At 40.4% G+C, this 16,276-nt stretch overlaps 1 protein-coding gene across 6 annotated transcripts in view; it reads right to left on the reverse strand.

Moving 5' to 3' along the window:
• Positions 1–16,276, reverse strand: part of LOC136403474 (NXPE family member 3-like) — a 172,927-nt gene that overhangs the window by 23,311 nt on the left and 133,340 nt on the right. For all 6 annotated transcript variants that reach the window (XM_066382236.1, XM_066382235.1, XM_066382239.1 and 3 more), the window contains one exon: positions 14,428–15,182. In XM_066382236.1, coding sequence (XP_066238333.1) covers positions 14,428–15,182 — 755 coding nt within the window. The remainder of the gene's footprint in view (positions 1–14,427; positions 15,183–16,276) is intronic.

Below are 16,276 nucleotides of genomic sequence, written 5' to 3' on the forward strand. Positions count from 1 at the left end.
ACAGCTGCCCCCTGCTGCCTCCAGTTTGCCCGCCCTCTGCAAGCATTTAGCCCCGCTGGTGGTGGGGGGGGACACGGGGTGTTGTTGTGGACCATAAATGGCAGAAAGCCATTGTAGATTTGAGGCTTGGCAAAGGGCTGAGTTCTCCCCCCTCCACCTCCATATTGGCTGTGAGGCTGAGTATTTGCACCCACTTCACTTGCTTCCTTGACTTGCTGGAAGCAAGTTACATGCCCTTCCTCTGACTCTTTGTTTGTTTTCAGATGTTGGTAGATTTCACTAATGCATCCTGTTTATGCCTTGGGAGAGTTCCTGTTTTAGCCTTGGATGTGTTACTTTGTATCAAGGACTTCCTTGGTTTGCATATGGCTATATAATAAAGGAAGTGGGGCTACGGGGCACTCGGATATTGCCATCAGCATTTGAAAAGTCCTCCCTGCCCCATTTTTTCTTGATGAGTATGTTTCTTTAATTCTGCACCATTATTAGGAGTTGCACTGGTCCGAGGCAAGTGGTGCCCAAACAGGGACTTAAGTATAAGTATGAGGAAACTAAAACTGAAGAAAGGTGTCAAAACTCCCCAAAGTGAAATACACACAATGAGTAAAAAAAGTTTTTAAGGAAAATATAGTCATGAGTAAAAGATTATGAGACAAATAGAGTAAAAAATAAGAAAACTTTTTATAAAAATGTTACTGTATGAAAACAAATCGTTGTCTAAAAAATATCAGAATAAGCTGGGAACAGAAGAATTTGAATATAAAAATAACTTGGGGACTAAAAATAATTTGAGGAATGAAAAATCCGTGACTATGGCTGCCTTAACCGCGAGGCCTCCACTGCCCTCAACTCCTTTCTACATTCAACCCTCTACTCTTCCATTCCTTTATTGGGCTGATTGTGGAGTCTATAACTCAAAATATGGGAAACCCCTCTCCAACAATCTATAGACCAGGCTCGAAATATAGAAGAAACAATAAATGGCTTTACCCATTTTTCTGTTATAAAAAGACAGGATAATACAGGAAGACTAATGCAAAAAACGTAAACCTATACCTTTTAAAACTCCGAAAAAGCTTAAACTTGCTTGTATTCAGTATGGGCCTACTGCCCCTTTTTTACTTGGCTTATTAAATACTATTAGTGCAAAGACTCTTCCCCCAAATGACTGGAAGGTGATTGCTTGTGCCTGTCTCTCCAGGGGTGATTATTTGCTGTGGAAGTTAGACTTTTATAAAGGGGCTGTTAAGGTAGAAAAAAAATCTCAGCATAGTCAACCTAAGCCACCAGTTACAGTGACTATAAAATTTGAAAATGAATAGAAGACTCAAATATTAGGAAAATTACAGCTTTTCCTATTGTAGTCTAATTTTCTTTAATGTTTTAACTACAATCTTCTAAACTATCATTTTGTTTCTTTTTTATTCTTTGCCTAAAAATTAAGGCAGGAGACCTGTGTTAAATCTGACTATAGAAAATATTCCAACAGCTGCCAAAAGCAAATTTTCTCAAAAAGATTTTGTTTAGTCACATCCTTCAGTCCTTCTGTCTGAAAATGCCTTAACTAATATCAGGCAGGCAGGCATCTTTCTAATCTAATTGTGCTCTAAAATCCTGGGTTTCTCTCTAGTTTGTCTAATTCATCTAATTCTTGTTTCTATTTAGTCTTCGTTTAATGTTATCTAAAATGTATCTGTTTTTAAGGCCTGAATTAAGTTTTTTTTGCAAACAAAGATTGGAAATACTGACTCTAATATTTAGAAAAATTAAATGTTTATAAAACTGATAAAAACACTCATTTAAATTTAAATAGAATAAAATATAAATCCCTAAAACTTACTAATTTGGTTAATTCATTATAAAATATATTCAAAGTTAGAAGCCATATAGCAACTTAAATATTAAGACTAATCAAAGTTATATATTATACTTGTGTTTTTTATGCATAAATTGTCTTATTTATGTGTAAGGTTATACTCAATTAGGCAAAACAAAGGAATTGAGCAAAATTAAGCAGGGCCCTAAGAAGTCATTTCAAGATTTTGTCTCACACCTAATTCAGGCAGTTAGAAGAATAGAATAAGGATGCTAATTCTGCTTCTCAGGCCACATTTTGCAAAAGGGGCCCCAAGGAAATTGGTGATTTGGCTTCTCTGATTTTTCCAATTGGATTTAAAAAAATAGGCCAGGAACACCCTGAAATGGAACTAACAATACAAGGGTGTAAATTTAAAAGACTTTTAGATACTGGAGCTAATGTATCTGCTATTGCTAAGCTACATTGGCCTCCTTCCTGGCCCACTTAAGCAACAGCCACAGAATTATAAATTCCTTCAACAAAAAACTCTAGTTTTTTACAATGGAAAGATAATAAGGTCATTCTGGATTTTTTCAGCCTTATGTGCTCCCTGGATTGCCAGTTAATTTGTGGAGTAGAGATGTTTTGAAAACTATGGGGGTGTTGCTTGTCAGTCCTAATAGTTTAATCAATACTCAGATGCTTAATCAGGGATTTTTGCTCACTAAGGGGTTAGGAAAAGAATAGCAAGGAATTCTCACCACCATAGAAGTGGCACCCAATACCAGAAGGCATGGATTAGGATATCAAAATTTAGCATAGGGGCCTTCGTAGTCCCTGCTACCCCAATAATGCATTGTGAAAACTCAATTACTTGGAAATCAAATAATCTTCTATGGGTAGAGCAATGGCCCCTTTCTCAGGAGAAACTTAAGGTAACTGCTCAATTGGTACAAGAACAGTTACAGCTTGGGCACATTGAACCATCTAATTGTCCATGGAATACGCCTATATTTGTCATTAAAAAGAAATCAGGAAACTGGAGACTATTATAAGATTTGAGAGCAATAAATAAGACTGGAAATTATGGGTCCTCTCCAGCTGAGACCTCCTTCTCCTACTGCCATTCCATGAAATTTTCACCTTATAATTATTGACTTGAAGGATTGCTTTTTTACTATTCCTTTAAGCCCGCATGATTGCAAGCGTTTTGCATTCAGTGTTCCTTCACTTAATTTTCAGGCTCCAATGGAGCAATACCAGTGGAGAATTTTGCCTCAAGGTATGGCGAACAGTCCTACCTTGTGAAGGCAGCACCCTAAAGCATACATAATTCATTATACGGATAATATTCTTATCGCTAATCCAGATAAAGACACTGTGTTGACCATTTTGCAACAACTAGAATATTCTTTAAAAGAATCAGGATTTTATATAGCTCCTAAAGAGATACAGAAATCTTTACCTTTTTCTTATTTAAGACAAATAATTGAGAGACAACAAATTTGTTCACAGAAAATAAAAATCAAGACAAATCATTTGCAAACTTTAAACGATTTCCAGAAATCGTTAGGAGACATTAATTGGCTTAGATCTTCTTTGAAATTAACTACCAGTGAACTAAAACCACTTTTTGATAGTCTTAGAGGCTCAGCTGAACCAGCTTCTCCTTGGCTACTTACAGCTGCAGGAAAGCAAGCTTTAAAGCTTATAGAAAAAGCCTTGCAACAAGCAAAACTAAAATGCATAAATCCTGAAAAATCAATTGCCTTACTAATTTGTCCCTCAAGTTACACTCCAACAGGACTTTGTGACAAGCTTCAGGTCCTATTGAATAGATTCATTTGGCTGTTACTTCTAAAAAAGTTTTCTCTTCGTATTTTGATCTTGTCGCCTCCTTGATTATCAAGGGGTGTAGGTGACTCTTACGGCTTATAGATTTTGAGCCTCAGATTGTTGTTGTTTCTTTTTTCAGAGGATCAACAACAATGGCTCTGGGAAACTTCCACTAAATGGCAAATTGCTTTTGCAAATTTTACAGGCCAAATTGATTCTCACTACCCAGCTGATAAAATAGTTACATTTGTATTTCCTAAAACAATTATTATTTTTTTGTGTATTTTTCTGAACCTGGAAATGGGGAGAGACAGTCAGACAGACTCCCACATGTGCCTGACCGGGATCCACCTGGCATGCCCACCAGGGGCGACGCTCTGCCCACCAGGGGGCGATGCTCTGCTGCGACCAGAGCCACTCCAGTGCCTGGGGCAGAGGCAAAGGAGCCATCCCCAGCGCCAGGGCCATCTTTGCTCCAATGGAGCCTTGGCTGCGGGAGGGGAAGAGAGAGACAGAGAGGAAGGAGGGGGGGATGGAGAAGCAAATGGGCGCTTCTCCTATGTGCCCTGGCCGAGTATCGAACCCGGGTCCCCTGCATGCCAGGCCTACGCTCTACCGCTGAGCCAACCGGCCAGGGCCTAAAACAATTATTAATGAGCCCATTCCTGAAACACCTACAGTCTTTACTAATGAATCCAGCTCAGGAATAGTAGGCTTAACAATCAATGAACAACTTTATACTGAAACAGTCACCTTAAAATCAGCTCAAAGAGTAGAATTACATGCCATTATCATGGATTTTCAACATTTGCCATATTCCTCCTTTAATCTGTATACAGACAGCAAATATTTACTTACAGTTGTTTCCACTATAGAGACTGCTGTCTTAGGGACAACTGCTGATGAGGAACTATTTCAACAGTTTCTCCTTCTTCAAAGACTTATACGTCAATATAGAGCTCCATGTTTTATAAAACATATTCGAACTCACTCTATGCTCCCTGAAGCTTTAGCACAAGGGAATACCCTTGTTACTCAAGCTACCCAAAAGAAAATTATTGGAGCAACCATGACAAATCAAGCAATCCAGTCTCATACTATTCACCACTAGAATGCTTCAGCCCTGCATAAACAATTTCAATGTTCTGGGAAAGCAGCACGACAAATTGTCAAATCCTGTCCAAGGCGTCCTATACTACAATCTGTCCCTTCATTTCGAAGTTAACCTTCGAGGACTCCTACCAGGACAACTTTGGCAAATGGATGTTACTCATATACCTTCATTTGGCAAACAATCCGTTGTCCATGTTACAGTGGATACTTATTCTGGATTTATAGCAGCCTCTGCTAGAACAGGAGAGGCTGCTAAGCATGTTATAGCTCATTGTCTATGCATTTTCTATTATTAGACTTCTTTGATGTAATTAAAACTGACAATGCTCCTGCATATGTAGCAAAAGCATTTACTGTATTTTGTCAAACCTTTCGAATTACAAGTATTTTTTACAATCTTTAAAGTCAAGGTATTATTAAAGTATACCCAGCAAATATTTTAAAGTCAATTTAAAAAAAAAAAAAAAAATATATATATATATATATATATATATATATATATATATATGGGAGAGTCATGTCCTGGAACTCCTACGGGTCTACCTTATCATGCTTTTTACTTTAAAATTTTTCTTTTGAATGCTGATGAACAGGAGACGCCAAATCCTTTTCTCCTGCAAACTTCTACCCTCTTTTATTTGATCTAGCTAAAAACACTGTTTTGTCTTTTTCCAAATAGTTCCAGATATACGGAAAAGATTTATATAGATGGATGGGAATCCTCAAACCCCTCAGCGAGATCTTCTAAGCATGGCTTTTAAGGTCTATAATGACCAAGAGCAGAAAAAGCCCAAAAGAGATCAGGTGAAATACTAGCTCTTGGCATAACCCTCAAAGGCTCCAACGCCCCAACGGGGCCTCATAGGACTCCATTTGGGCCCTGCTTCAATAGTGGAAAGGAAGGTCATTGAGCCAAAGCCTGCCAGGCTTACATGCCTTTGCTGTGAGGAAAAAGGGACACTGGAAGGTAAGCTGCCCCCTTGCTCCTCTAAGGGAGGGTTCAGTCTCTTCCAGCCCTGCTCAAGCCACCTGTGACCTAACCTTGACCAGCATGCTGGAATTTGCCACTGAAGGCTAAAGGTGCCCAGGGCCATTGGCCCCATCTATGTCGCTGTGGATGAGCCTAGGGTCTTTCTTCCAAGTAGCAGGTAAACTAATCTCATTTTTACAAGGGCCACTTAACTAAGTCTTGCCTGAATATTCAGGTTTTTTATTCTTCCCTTAAAAATCTCTGTTGTGGATGTTGATACTGCTATTTTCTGCTGCTGTGTTTAATATATAATTTTCCTTTATTCCTCCTGCCTCAATGCCCCATTCATATTTTAGGCTAGGACCTACTCCTAATTTAGAGCTCCTTTTTTCCTTTTTTGCCAACTTATAAATTTACCTCTGCCACCCAGCTTAGTGTATCCCAAGATTCTCTTCACCAAGCCACGGTTGCAAAGCTCCAGGGAAAAGCACCCTGACTCATCTCTCTAGGCTGAGGAGAACAGAAGCTCCATCTCCACACATGCTGCAGATGGCTTTTCCAGTCTACCTGAATCATTACCAGCTAGAAGCAGTGGTCTTTGGGACTTGGACATGAGCTGAAAAGTATAGAAATGTGACAACAATTACAGTGCCATGCGGACTTTTTCTGAATGTGGACTCTTCCTGGACTCCTGCTCCTGTGACAGCTCCTAATGGACTGAACTGGGGTTCAGTTGCATTTGCAGGGATTTGGAATGGTGTTGGTGCCAACTTGGACTTGGTGAACATGTTAAGGACATTACTCTTTTATAGATTCTTGTTATACTGGCTAAGAATTTGCTTAAAGGCTTTAATCACTGTAATATATTAGAATGTTTGTTTGGGTATCTGTTTAGGATTGGTTATATTAATTTTGTGTTTGTTCTGTATTTTTTTTAGTCTGCCTCCAAATTAGAATCTGGAAAACTAGGAAATCAGATGAGTGCAAATCTCAGCACACAAATTAAAAATAAAAAAGAAAAGGGGGATATGTTGTGGACCATAAATGACAGAAAGCCATTGTAGATTTGAGGCTTGGCAAAGGGCTGAGTTCTCCCCTTCCACCTCCATATTGGCTGTGAGGCTGAATATTGGCACCCATTTCACTTGCTTCCTTGACTTGCTGGAAGCAATTTACATGCCCTTCCTCTGACTCTTTGTTTGTTTTCAGATGTTGGTAGATTTCACTAATGCGTCCTGTTTATGCCTTGGGAGAGTTCCTGTTTTAGCCTTGGATGTGTTACTTTGTATCAAGGACTTCCTTGGTTTGCATATGGCTATATAATAAAGCAAAGTGGGGCTATGGGGCACTCGGATATTGCCATCAGCATTTGAAGAGTCCTTCCTGTCCCATTTTTTCTTGATGAGTTGTTTCCTTACTTCTGCACCGTTATTAGGAGTCTCGCTGGTCTGCAGCAGGGTGTAACTTAGACCTCTGCACTCACTATTTGTGTCCCTAATGTGTTGGCTGCCTCTAAGCATGTCTTTGTTCTAACTGGGGCAGGTGAGCCTCCAGTGGATGGGGCAATTTCTTCCCTTTGTTAGTGATGCTATTGCCAGGAAAAAATGTTCACTTTAGATTTGGGGAGTGACTCAGCCCAGGGGTTTGGGTGTCCATCCCTACAAGTGTCTCCCCCTGTGTCTCCAAGACCACTCTCACCCCTGGCAACTCCAGTCCTCCCAGAGCTCTCTGCTCCTGGAGCTCTGGGAAAGTGGCTGTTAGCAAGGCTCTCCATGCAGTCCTTTTAATACGGAGCCTGGGTCTGAGAATTTTGCCTCCTTCTTTCAAACAGTATCTAAGTTCCTTTCTCAGCCAAATATAGTCCGTAAGCCCCTTCCAGGCTCCAGGGCTCTAGGCTGGGATTCTGGTTTTGGGGCTTAGGACCCACAACTCACTGTGCAAACCTCCCCGTTGCGAGAGTCCCTCCCACCCACCCCTCGCTCCTGGGACCAGGGCAGCACTTTCCGCATCTCTGCCTTTTCTACTAGTCTCAGTGTGGGTTCTTTGGTGGTCCTTGGCTGTAGAATCCTCTTAATATAGTCCAAAGTTGGTCTTTCAAGATGATTGTTCTCAGAATTAAGTTGTAATCCACCTTGGTTCTGGGAAGTGGGAGTTGGAGTGTCCACCTACTCTGTGGCCATCTTGTCTTCCCTATTTATTATTATTTTTTTTTTTTCTGAAGCTGGAAACAGGGAGAGACAGTCAGACAGACTCCCGCATGTGCCCGACCGGGATCCACCCAGCACGCCCACCAGGGGCGACGCTCTGCCCACCAGGGGGCGATGCTCTGCCCATCCTGGGTGTCACCATGTTGCAACCAGAGCTACTCTAGCGCCTGAGGCAGAGGCCACAGAGCCATCCCCAGCGCCCGGGCCATCTTTGCTCCAATGGAGCCTTGGCTGCGGGAGGGGAAGAGAGAGACAGAGAGGAAAGCGCGGCGGAGGGGTGGAGAAGCAAATGGGCGCTTCTCCTGTGTGCCCTGGCCGGGAATTGAACCCGGGTTTTATTATTTTTTTAATGAACATTAGTGAACTTTTGGTTTTATCTCTGACACACGAAAAGCTTGGACATCCTGACTCCCCTTCTTCTGTTCCCCATCTCCTTCTCTTTGCACTAACTGTATAAACTGGCTTCTCCTTCAGCATTCTGCCATCTTGGCTGCCTCTCTTCTGCAATGCTGATGGCACGAACCTAACCGAGCAATCTTTTTGTTGTTTCCACCTAAATGACTGTACAATTCTTCAAAACTGATATTGGGAGAGATGTCTTTCTTATTTCATCTTTCTTCTTTCACTTCCCAGGCCAAGGGAGGGGGTGGTAAAAGGGTAAGGGAGGAAAAAGGGCAGGGAAGTGCCTCTTAACTTACAGAAGCTTTTTCAACATTCTTTTTCTTTCTTTTCTTTTCTTTTTATTTATTTTTTTTTGTTAGTGAGAAAGAGAGAAAGACAGGAAGGGAGAGAGATGAGAAGCATCAGTTCTTCATTGTGGCACCTTAGTTGCTCATTGATTGCTTCCTCATATGTGCCTTGATGGGGTGGGGGCCTCCAGATGAGCCAGTGACACCTTGCTCAAGCCAGCAACCTTGGGCTTCAAGCCAGCAACCAGCAACCATGGGGTCATGTCTATGATCCCATGCTCAAGTTAGCAACTCTACATTCAAGCTGATGAGCCCACGCTCAAGCCAGAAACCTAGGGGTTTCAGACCTGGGTCCTCTGTGTCATAGGCCAATGCTCTATCCACTGTACCACTTATTGGTCAGGCTCAACGTTAACTTTCTTTTATTTTTATACAGAGACAGAGAGTGAATCAGAGAGAGGGATAGACAGGGACAGACAGACAGGAACGGAGAGAGATGATAAGCATCAATCATTAGTTTTTCATTGCACGTTGCAACACCTTAGTTGTTCATTGATTGCTTTCTCATATGTGCCTTGACCATGGGCCTTCAGCAGACCGAATAACCCCTTCCTGGAGCCAGCGACCATGGGTCTAAGCTGGTGAGCTTTTGCTCAAACCAGATGAGCCTGCGCTCAAGCTGGCGACCTCGAGGTCTTGAACCTGGGTCCTCTGCATCCCAGTCTGATGCTCTATCCACTGTGCCATGGCCTGGTCACACTCAACGTTAACTTTCTTATTAGAAAATATATCAACCCCTGAACCCATTCTTACTTCCTGCTTGCTCTGCTCAGAAGAGGTGACATTGTCCTCTAATGCTACTCCCTTCTGCATCTTTTAGATAGTGCCACCTTTAAAAAAAATTTTTTACAACATATCTTTAACTTTTTTCCTCAAGTCCTTTTTTTCCAGGGTATAAACATAATCCCAGCCATGGCCAGTTTGCTCAGTTGTTTACAGTGTCATTCTGATACAACAAGGTTGCAGGTTTGATCCCCAGTCAGGGCACATACAAGAATCAACTGATAAATGGATAAATAAATAAATCAATAAATCAATATTTCTCTCTGTCTGTCTCTAAAATCAACTGAAAAACAAAACAAAACATAATCACATCTGCTCCACTGAATGAAGCGCCTCTTCCATGACCTCTTTCTATAGCTACAACTCTGTCAAGTTCCTTTCTTTCATAGGACAACTTCTTGAAAGACTCATGTGCTTTTGTTATCTGCCTTCTTTTCCTAACCTTATGTACATTTTAAGTTCCTTTAGTGTGTACCCAACATCCAGCTCTACAGGATCTTAACTTTTTGCCAGGTTTAAATTATATCTTTCTTTAGCAATAAATAGATTAATAGCTTAAATTAAAAATACTGTTAAGAATAAATCTTAGTGAGGGTGCAGAGAAACTGAACCTCTCAGACGTTGCTAGTGGGAATGTAAATGGTACGGCCATTCTTGACAAGAGTTTATCAGTTTCTTATAAAATTAAATGTCCAGCCTGACCAGGTGGTTGTGCAGTGCGTAGAGCATCGACCTGGGATACTAAGGACCCAGGTCTGAAACCCTGAGGCTGCCAGCTTGAGCATGGGCTCACCAGCTTGAGCACAGGATCACTGGCTTGAGCAAGGGGTCATTGTCTTAGCTGGAGTTCCCACCCCCACCATCAAGGCACATATGAGAAAGCAATCAATGAACAACTAAGGTGCCACAACTATGAGTTGATGTTTCTCATCTCTCTCCCTTCCTGTCTGTCTGTCCCTCTCTCTCTTTCTCTGTCTACCCCCCCCAAAAAAAAAACCCCAAAAACTAAATGTCCATACAGGCACTTATTCCAGAGAAATGAAAACTTGTGTTCATATAAAAACTTATCTATGGCCTGACCAGGCTGTGGCACAGTGGATAAGGCATCAGACTGGGACACAGAGAACCCAGGTTCAAAACCCTGCGGTCGAGGCTTGAGTGCGGGGTCACTGGCTTGAGCATGAGATTATAGACATAATCCCACAGTAGTTGGCTTGAGCCCAAGGATCGCTGGCTTGAAGCCCAAGGTTGCTGGCTTGAGCAAGGGGTCTCTCACTCTGCTGTAGCCCCCAGTTAAGCCACATATGAGAAAGCAATCGACGAACAACTAAGGTGCTGCAACAAAGAATTGATGCTTCTCATCTGTCTCCTTTCTTGTCTGTCTCTGTCTCTCTGACTCTCTCTCAGTCAAAATAAAAAGTATGAATATTCATGGTAGCTTTACTCATTGTAGTAAAAACACAGAAAAAACTCAAATGTCTTTCAGTGGGAGAATATATTTAAATAAACTTATACAACAGACTACCAGGCAATAAAAAGAAATGGATTATTATTGATTGATACATGCAACAACTATTTTTATTGTAAGTACTAATTCTATTATTATTTTTTATTTATTAATTTTAGAGAGTGAGGAGAGAGAGACAGAGGGAGAGACAAAAAGAGAGAGAAGCAAGGAGGAGCAGGAAGCATCAACTCCCATATGTGCCTTGACCAGGCAAGCCCAAGGGTTTTGAACTGGCAACCTCAGCATTCCAGGTTGACGCTCTATCCACTGCGCTACCACAGGTATTTATTCGTATTATTTTTATTTATTCATTTTAGAGGTAAGTACTAGTTCTGTATTATTTGTTTTACAGATATCATCTTCTAGCCTTGGAAGTTAAGGTGACTTAAACAATATTTACGGGACTTCCTGTAATGGTGAAGTTTTGATTTATATATTGCCTACTTTATGACTATTTTCTTTTCACTTATGATTTGTGCTTTTAGTATGTCTAAAATAATATTTTCCTGACCCAAAATCAAAAAGATATTTTCTTTTCTAAGTTTTAAGGTTGATTTTCTTTTTTAAAAAAAAGTTTATTTTGTGGCAGAGACAGAGAGAGTCAGAGAGAGGGACAGACAGACAAGAAGGGAGAGAGATGAGAAACATCAATTCTTCTTTGCGGTTCCTTAGTTGCTCATTGACTGATTTCTCATATGTGCCTTAACTGAGGGGCTACACCAGACCAATTGACCCCTTGCTTGAGCCAGCGACCTTGGGCTCAAGCTAGTGAGCTCTACTCAAACCCAATGAGCCAGCATTCAAGCCAGCGACCTCGAGGTCTCGAACCTGGGTCCTCCGTGTACTAGCCCGACACCCTATCCACTGCGCCACCACCCGATCAGGCTAAGGTTGCTTTTATTTTCACATTTAGTTCTTTAATCCTCCTGACATTGATCTTTATGTACTATATTTCCCCATGTATAAGGCACACTCTCTTCTGAAAAATTTGGGATGTAAAAACTGAGTGTCTTATACAGTAGTTGTAAACTTTTTTAACTTGCATTTCCTGCTTTGTTGTGCTTGTTTTTGTGCTCATTATTGTAGATTTTTTTTTTACTTGAATTTTGCAATTTTTTGCACTTGTTTGCGCTCATGGTTTTGCACTTTGTTACAAGTATATTACTGTAGGTTACATTTTGCTGTGTTCTGCTCAGAAATGGCTCAGAAAAGATTTTCATACAGTGCCGAATTCAAGTTAAAAGTGATTCAGTTTGGAAAAGTTAATGGAAATCGTGCTGCTAAACATAAGCTTGGTCCTCCTCCAACTGAGAAATCGATCTGAGACTGGCTATGGGAAGAAGAAACTCTACTGAAAATGCCACGGCAGAAGAAGGTCATGGGCATCAAGTCAGCAAAATGGCCTGATTTAGAGAGGGAATTGAAGATATGGATTGAAGAGCAAAGGGCAATCCTGTGTCCACAAAGATGATTCAGCATGAGGCAAGAAGAATGACAATTTGACACCAGCAGGAAGAATAAAGAAACAAACTATAGGAGAAGTTTGTACCTGGGTGAAAAGGTTCTGGGATAATATCAAGATTGAGATCACTGTCAAGTCATTTAAGAAGTGTGGCATTTCAAATGCCATAGATGGAACTGAGGACGTGGCAATATATGAAGACAGTGATTTGTCATCAGACACAGATGAGAACAAGCTAATGGATGGGAGTTTAGACAGTGATGAGGAGTTGTATAAATTTTATGATGAATGGAACTTGAGTTCAATAAGTTTATGTAATACATTTTTTTCAAATTTCAGGCCTCAAAATTAAGGTGTGTCTTTTACATGGGAACATCTGATATATGGAGAAATATGGTATTTACTGTGCAGTTCGAAGAAAATTATACTTTTTTCTGTTTCTTCACTACTCAATGCATTTCCATTGTTTTTGAATACCTATTATGTTTAGAGAAAGTTAGTTATCTTTATAGATCTAGTTTATTTTATGATTTATTTAACTGTGCCTAAATAAATGTCACTTGTCATGTCAAGAGACTTGTTTAAAAGTATTTCATTACCAAAAATTGAAATATGAAGAGAAGAAAAGTATGTATACCTTGAAAACACTAAACAAATAAAAGTTGTTATAGCAATACTCATAGTGTTAAAATTAAAATGTAAGGCAAAAAGTAAAAAAGTAACATGAATAATTTATCATTAACATAAGATAATCACAAAGTTGAAAGGTATTAACAACATAGCCTTTAAATGTGTAAGTTGAAAATTGTCTGAATTACAAAGAAAAATAGTGAAATCTACAAATCTATAAACACAGTTGATACATTTATATCTGTACTAATAAATTAAGCAGACTGAAATATTAATGAAGATATACATGTCTGGAATAAATAAGTTAACAAGCTAAATCAAATAGATATATAATTTCATTCTGAAGAAAAAGAGACTATAAATTATTTTCAAGGAAATAGAAAATACAATAAAAAACTTAGTCATCTGCTCAGTTATAACTAAATTTTTAACAAATTTCAAAGACTCAATATCAGAAACCATATTTCTAATCATATTGTAAATAAATTAGAAAAAAAATAGGAAGATAGCCATCTCCCAACCCTATATCCAGAAACTAAAAATAATTCCTAAATAATTCATGAGTTAAAGAAGAAATCACTGTGAACACCACCAAAAAAGGAAGTCACTGTGTAAATAATAAGACATGTAAAATTGAATGGAAATGAAGTTTCCACATAGAAAAATTTGAAAAATATAGCTAAATCTGTACTCTGAGGGAAATTTATAGCCTTAACTATTTTTAATTAATATAAAAAAGATTGATAAATTGTTCTGAATCCTGAAATTAGAAAAAAGAAATAAGCCCTGAAGTAAATAAAAGGAAGATAGATCAAAGATATCCACAGAAACAAATGAAATAGAATGGAGACTTCATTTTCCTGGGAATATGGCAGACTCTAGTTTTTATATCAATCCTTACTCACACTGACAACCACTAAAAACTCAGGACAAAAAATTATTTTATATTTTTCAAATTAATAAAAATATTGAAGAAATATTCTTAAACAATTAAATATCTAACAAAATAAGGAACTTTCAAATAAAAATATAAATGCAGAATGGAATTTAAATGTATAAATGAGGCACTCAATACACTTTTGCCCTGTGGTCATTTGCTCTGCCTTGAATATTTCATCTCTTATCTTTCCTGGAGAATCAATTGTGAACTTCCCTATATAAATAACCTGACCAGTTCCTTGTAGTACATGTCTGTTTAGAAATGTCTGTTATATATAATAGGTGCTCAACAAGCATCTGTTGAGTGAGAGTATAAATAAATGAGTGGAGTAAACTGGAGAGGGCCATTGGGTCATAGAGAAAATATAAATATTTAGGAAAAAAGATGTGGCTTAGTGTTAGGGCAGGCTTCCCAGATTCTGTGTTTTCTTACCATGCCAGCAGGGCCTCATCATGTAGAGTAGTCACATTCAAGTAACTTCCACTTGAGTGCCCAACTAAAGAGTTGCAGGGCAGGGTAGAGGGTTGAGCACAGAACCAGAGCTCACCCGAATCCACATCCCTGTACTGGCAGATAGGCCCTCTTGCTCCAATTGATTCGGAGTGAACATTGCAAATCATAGTCTCTTCAGTTCCTTTGGGTCCCCGGAAATACCCTCTGAAATCAACCGTGGCCCTTTTCTCTCTCCAGATTCTTCGCAGAACTCCAATTGCCTCGCTGGAGTGGATTAGCCTCACTTGCACCCGGGCCTTCCCAGACCAGAGAAGGGGGAAGGACAGCAGGTATGTGCCATTCTCCAGATCCTGGACATCCCCAGGCACCCCAGCCTTCAATTCGGGACCCAGCAGTTGTGCCCGAAACAGATCTCCACCATGGGTCTTGGGCCTGCCCCGATGGTCTCTGGCAACAAGGATGACCTCAAGATAGCCTCCCAGGGCATAGCTGGCCTGTGCAGGACCCTTCAGGTGATAGGTGGAATTTTGGGGGCTGGTGGAGGCCAATAGGTCCCCCTTATTTCCTGGAGTTGGAGGCCAGTACAGAAGATGGGTCCATTTAGCAAGCTCCTTGGGGAGAGACTCCAAGAGGGAAGGAGATTCTGTGAACTTGGGGGCAGATTTAGAAGCAGGCCGGTACGATGGGGGCCGAAGGGTGGTGCTGTCAGGCCAGGTCATCTTGCAGTAGAGGAACTGCGAGTAGAGAAAGGAAAATCTATCAGTGGTTTGTGTTTTCCTCACTTTCTTTTAGGAAGGGGATTTCACTCATCAAAGCTAGTTCTCTCTGCTGGGGGTCCTCTCCTGCTTGCACCAGTCTGTTCTTCATCAGCCTAGTGTCTGAGTCATTACCAGATTTACTTTAGAGGAGCATCTCGTGTGAGGGTGAAGTTCTATCTCTGAATCTCAACTCTCCTCTTATGTCAACCTTTTCCCTCCACTACCACCCCCACCCCTGCCACAAACACAGAGACATGTGTGGGCTTGCCTCCAACTGCCACAGCTCTTGCTTTCCTCTCAGAACCCGGCATTCTGATTAAGTCCTCTTTTTACTTCCTATGTCCTCCCTCCACCTCTCCAGCCCCATCATCTCAACCTAGATTTCCAACAGAGTCAGAGGTGGAAGAGCCCATTACTCAATTCTGCTGAGGGTTATACTAAAAGGAGGTTAGACCATCTCTTAGGAAGTTCCCTCACTGATTGGGCTCAGTGGACAAAAGAAGTGATTCAACCACAGAAACCACTGGAAAAGTGAGATGCTGTAGAAAGGCACAGGCAGAGGTGCAGGTTGGAAAAAGACTGAGATATGGCAGATTCTTTTCTAGGAAGACACGAAGTTTGCTAATGGCAGAGAGTCTCCTCCAGGGACCCAGCGATCTCTAATCCCATACTCTGAGAAACACAAAGTCACAAATACAGACCAGAGAAGTGTAAGAAACCAAACAGGAAGAGCAGCAGAGAGGGAGGCCTTGTTTTGTGCGATGAACAGTGGTGCTGGGTTTGAGAGGGAGCCTATGCACCTGGCCTATTAGATATTGATGTATGCCCAGCAATAGTCTCTTCTACTCAAGCAAGTGTAATTCAGAGAAAAGCAACCCACTGGCACATCTCAAAGTCCATGGCAACACATGGGAGGTGCTTTGAGGCTGTGGTCTCTGTTTTTTTGGTTTTTTTTTTTAATAATTTTATTTTTTTAATGGGGTGACATCAATAAATCAGGATATATATATTCAAAGATAACAAGTCCAGGTTATCTTGTCGTTCAATTATGTTGCATACCCATCACCCAA

This window comes from Saccopteryx leptura, chromosome 4 (assembly GCF_036850995.1).
Source record: "Saccopteryx leptura isolate mSacLep1 chromosome 4, mSacLep1_pri_phased_curated, whole genome shotgun sequence".
NCBI classification, from domain to species: Eukaryota; Metazoa; Chordata; class Mammalia; order Chiroptera; family Emballonuridae; genus Saccopteryx; species Saccopteryx leptura.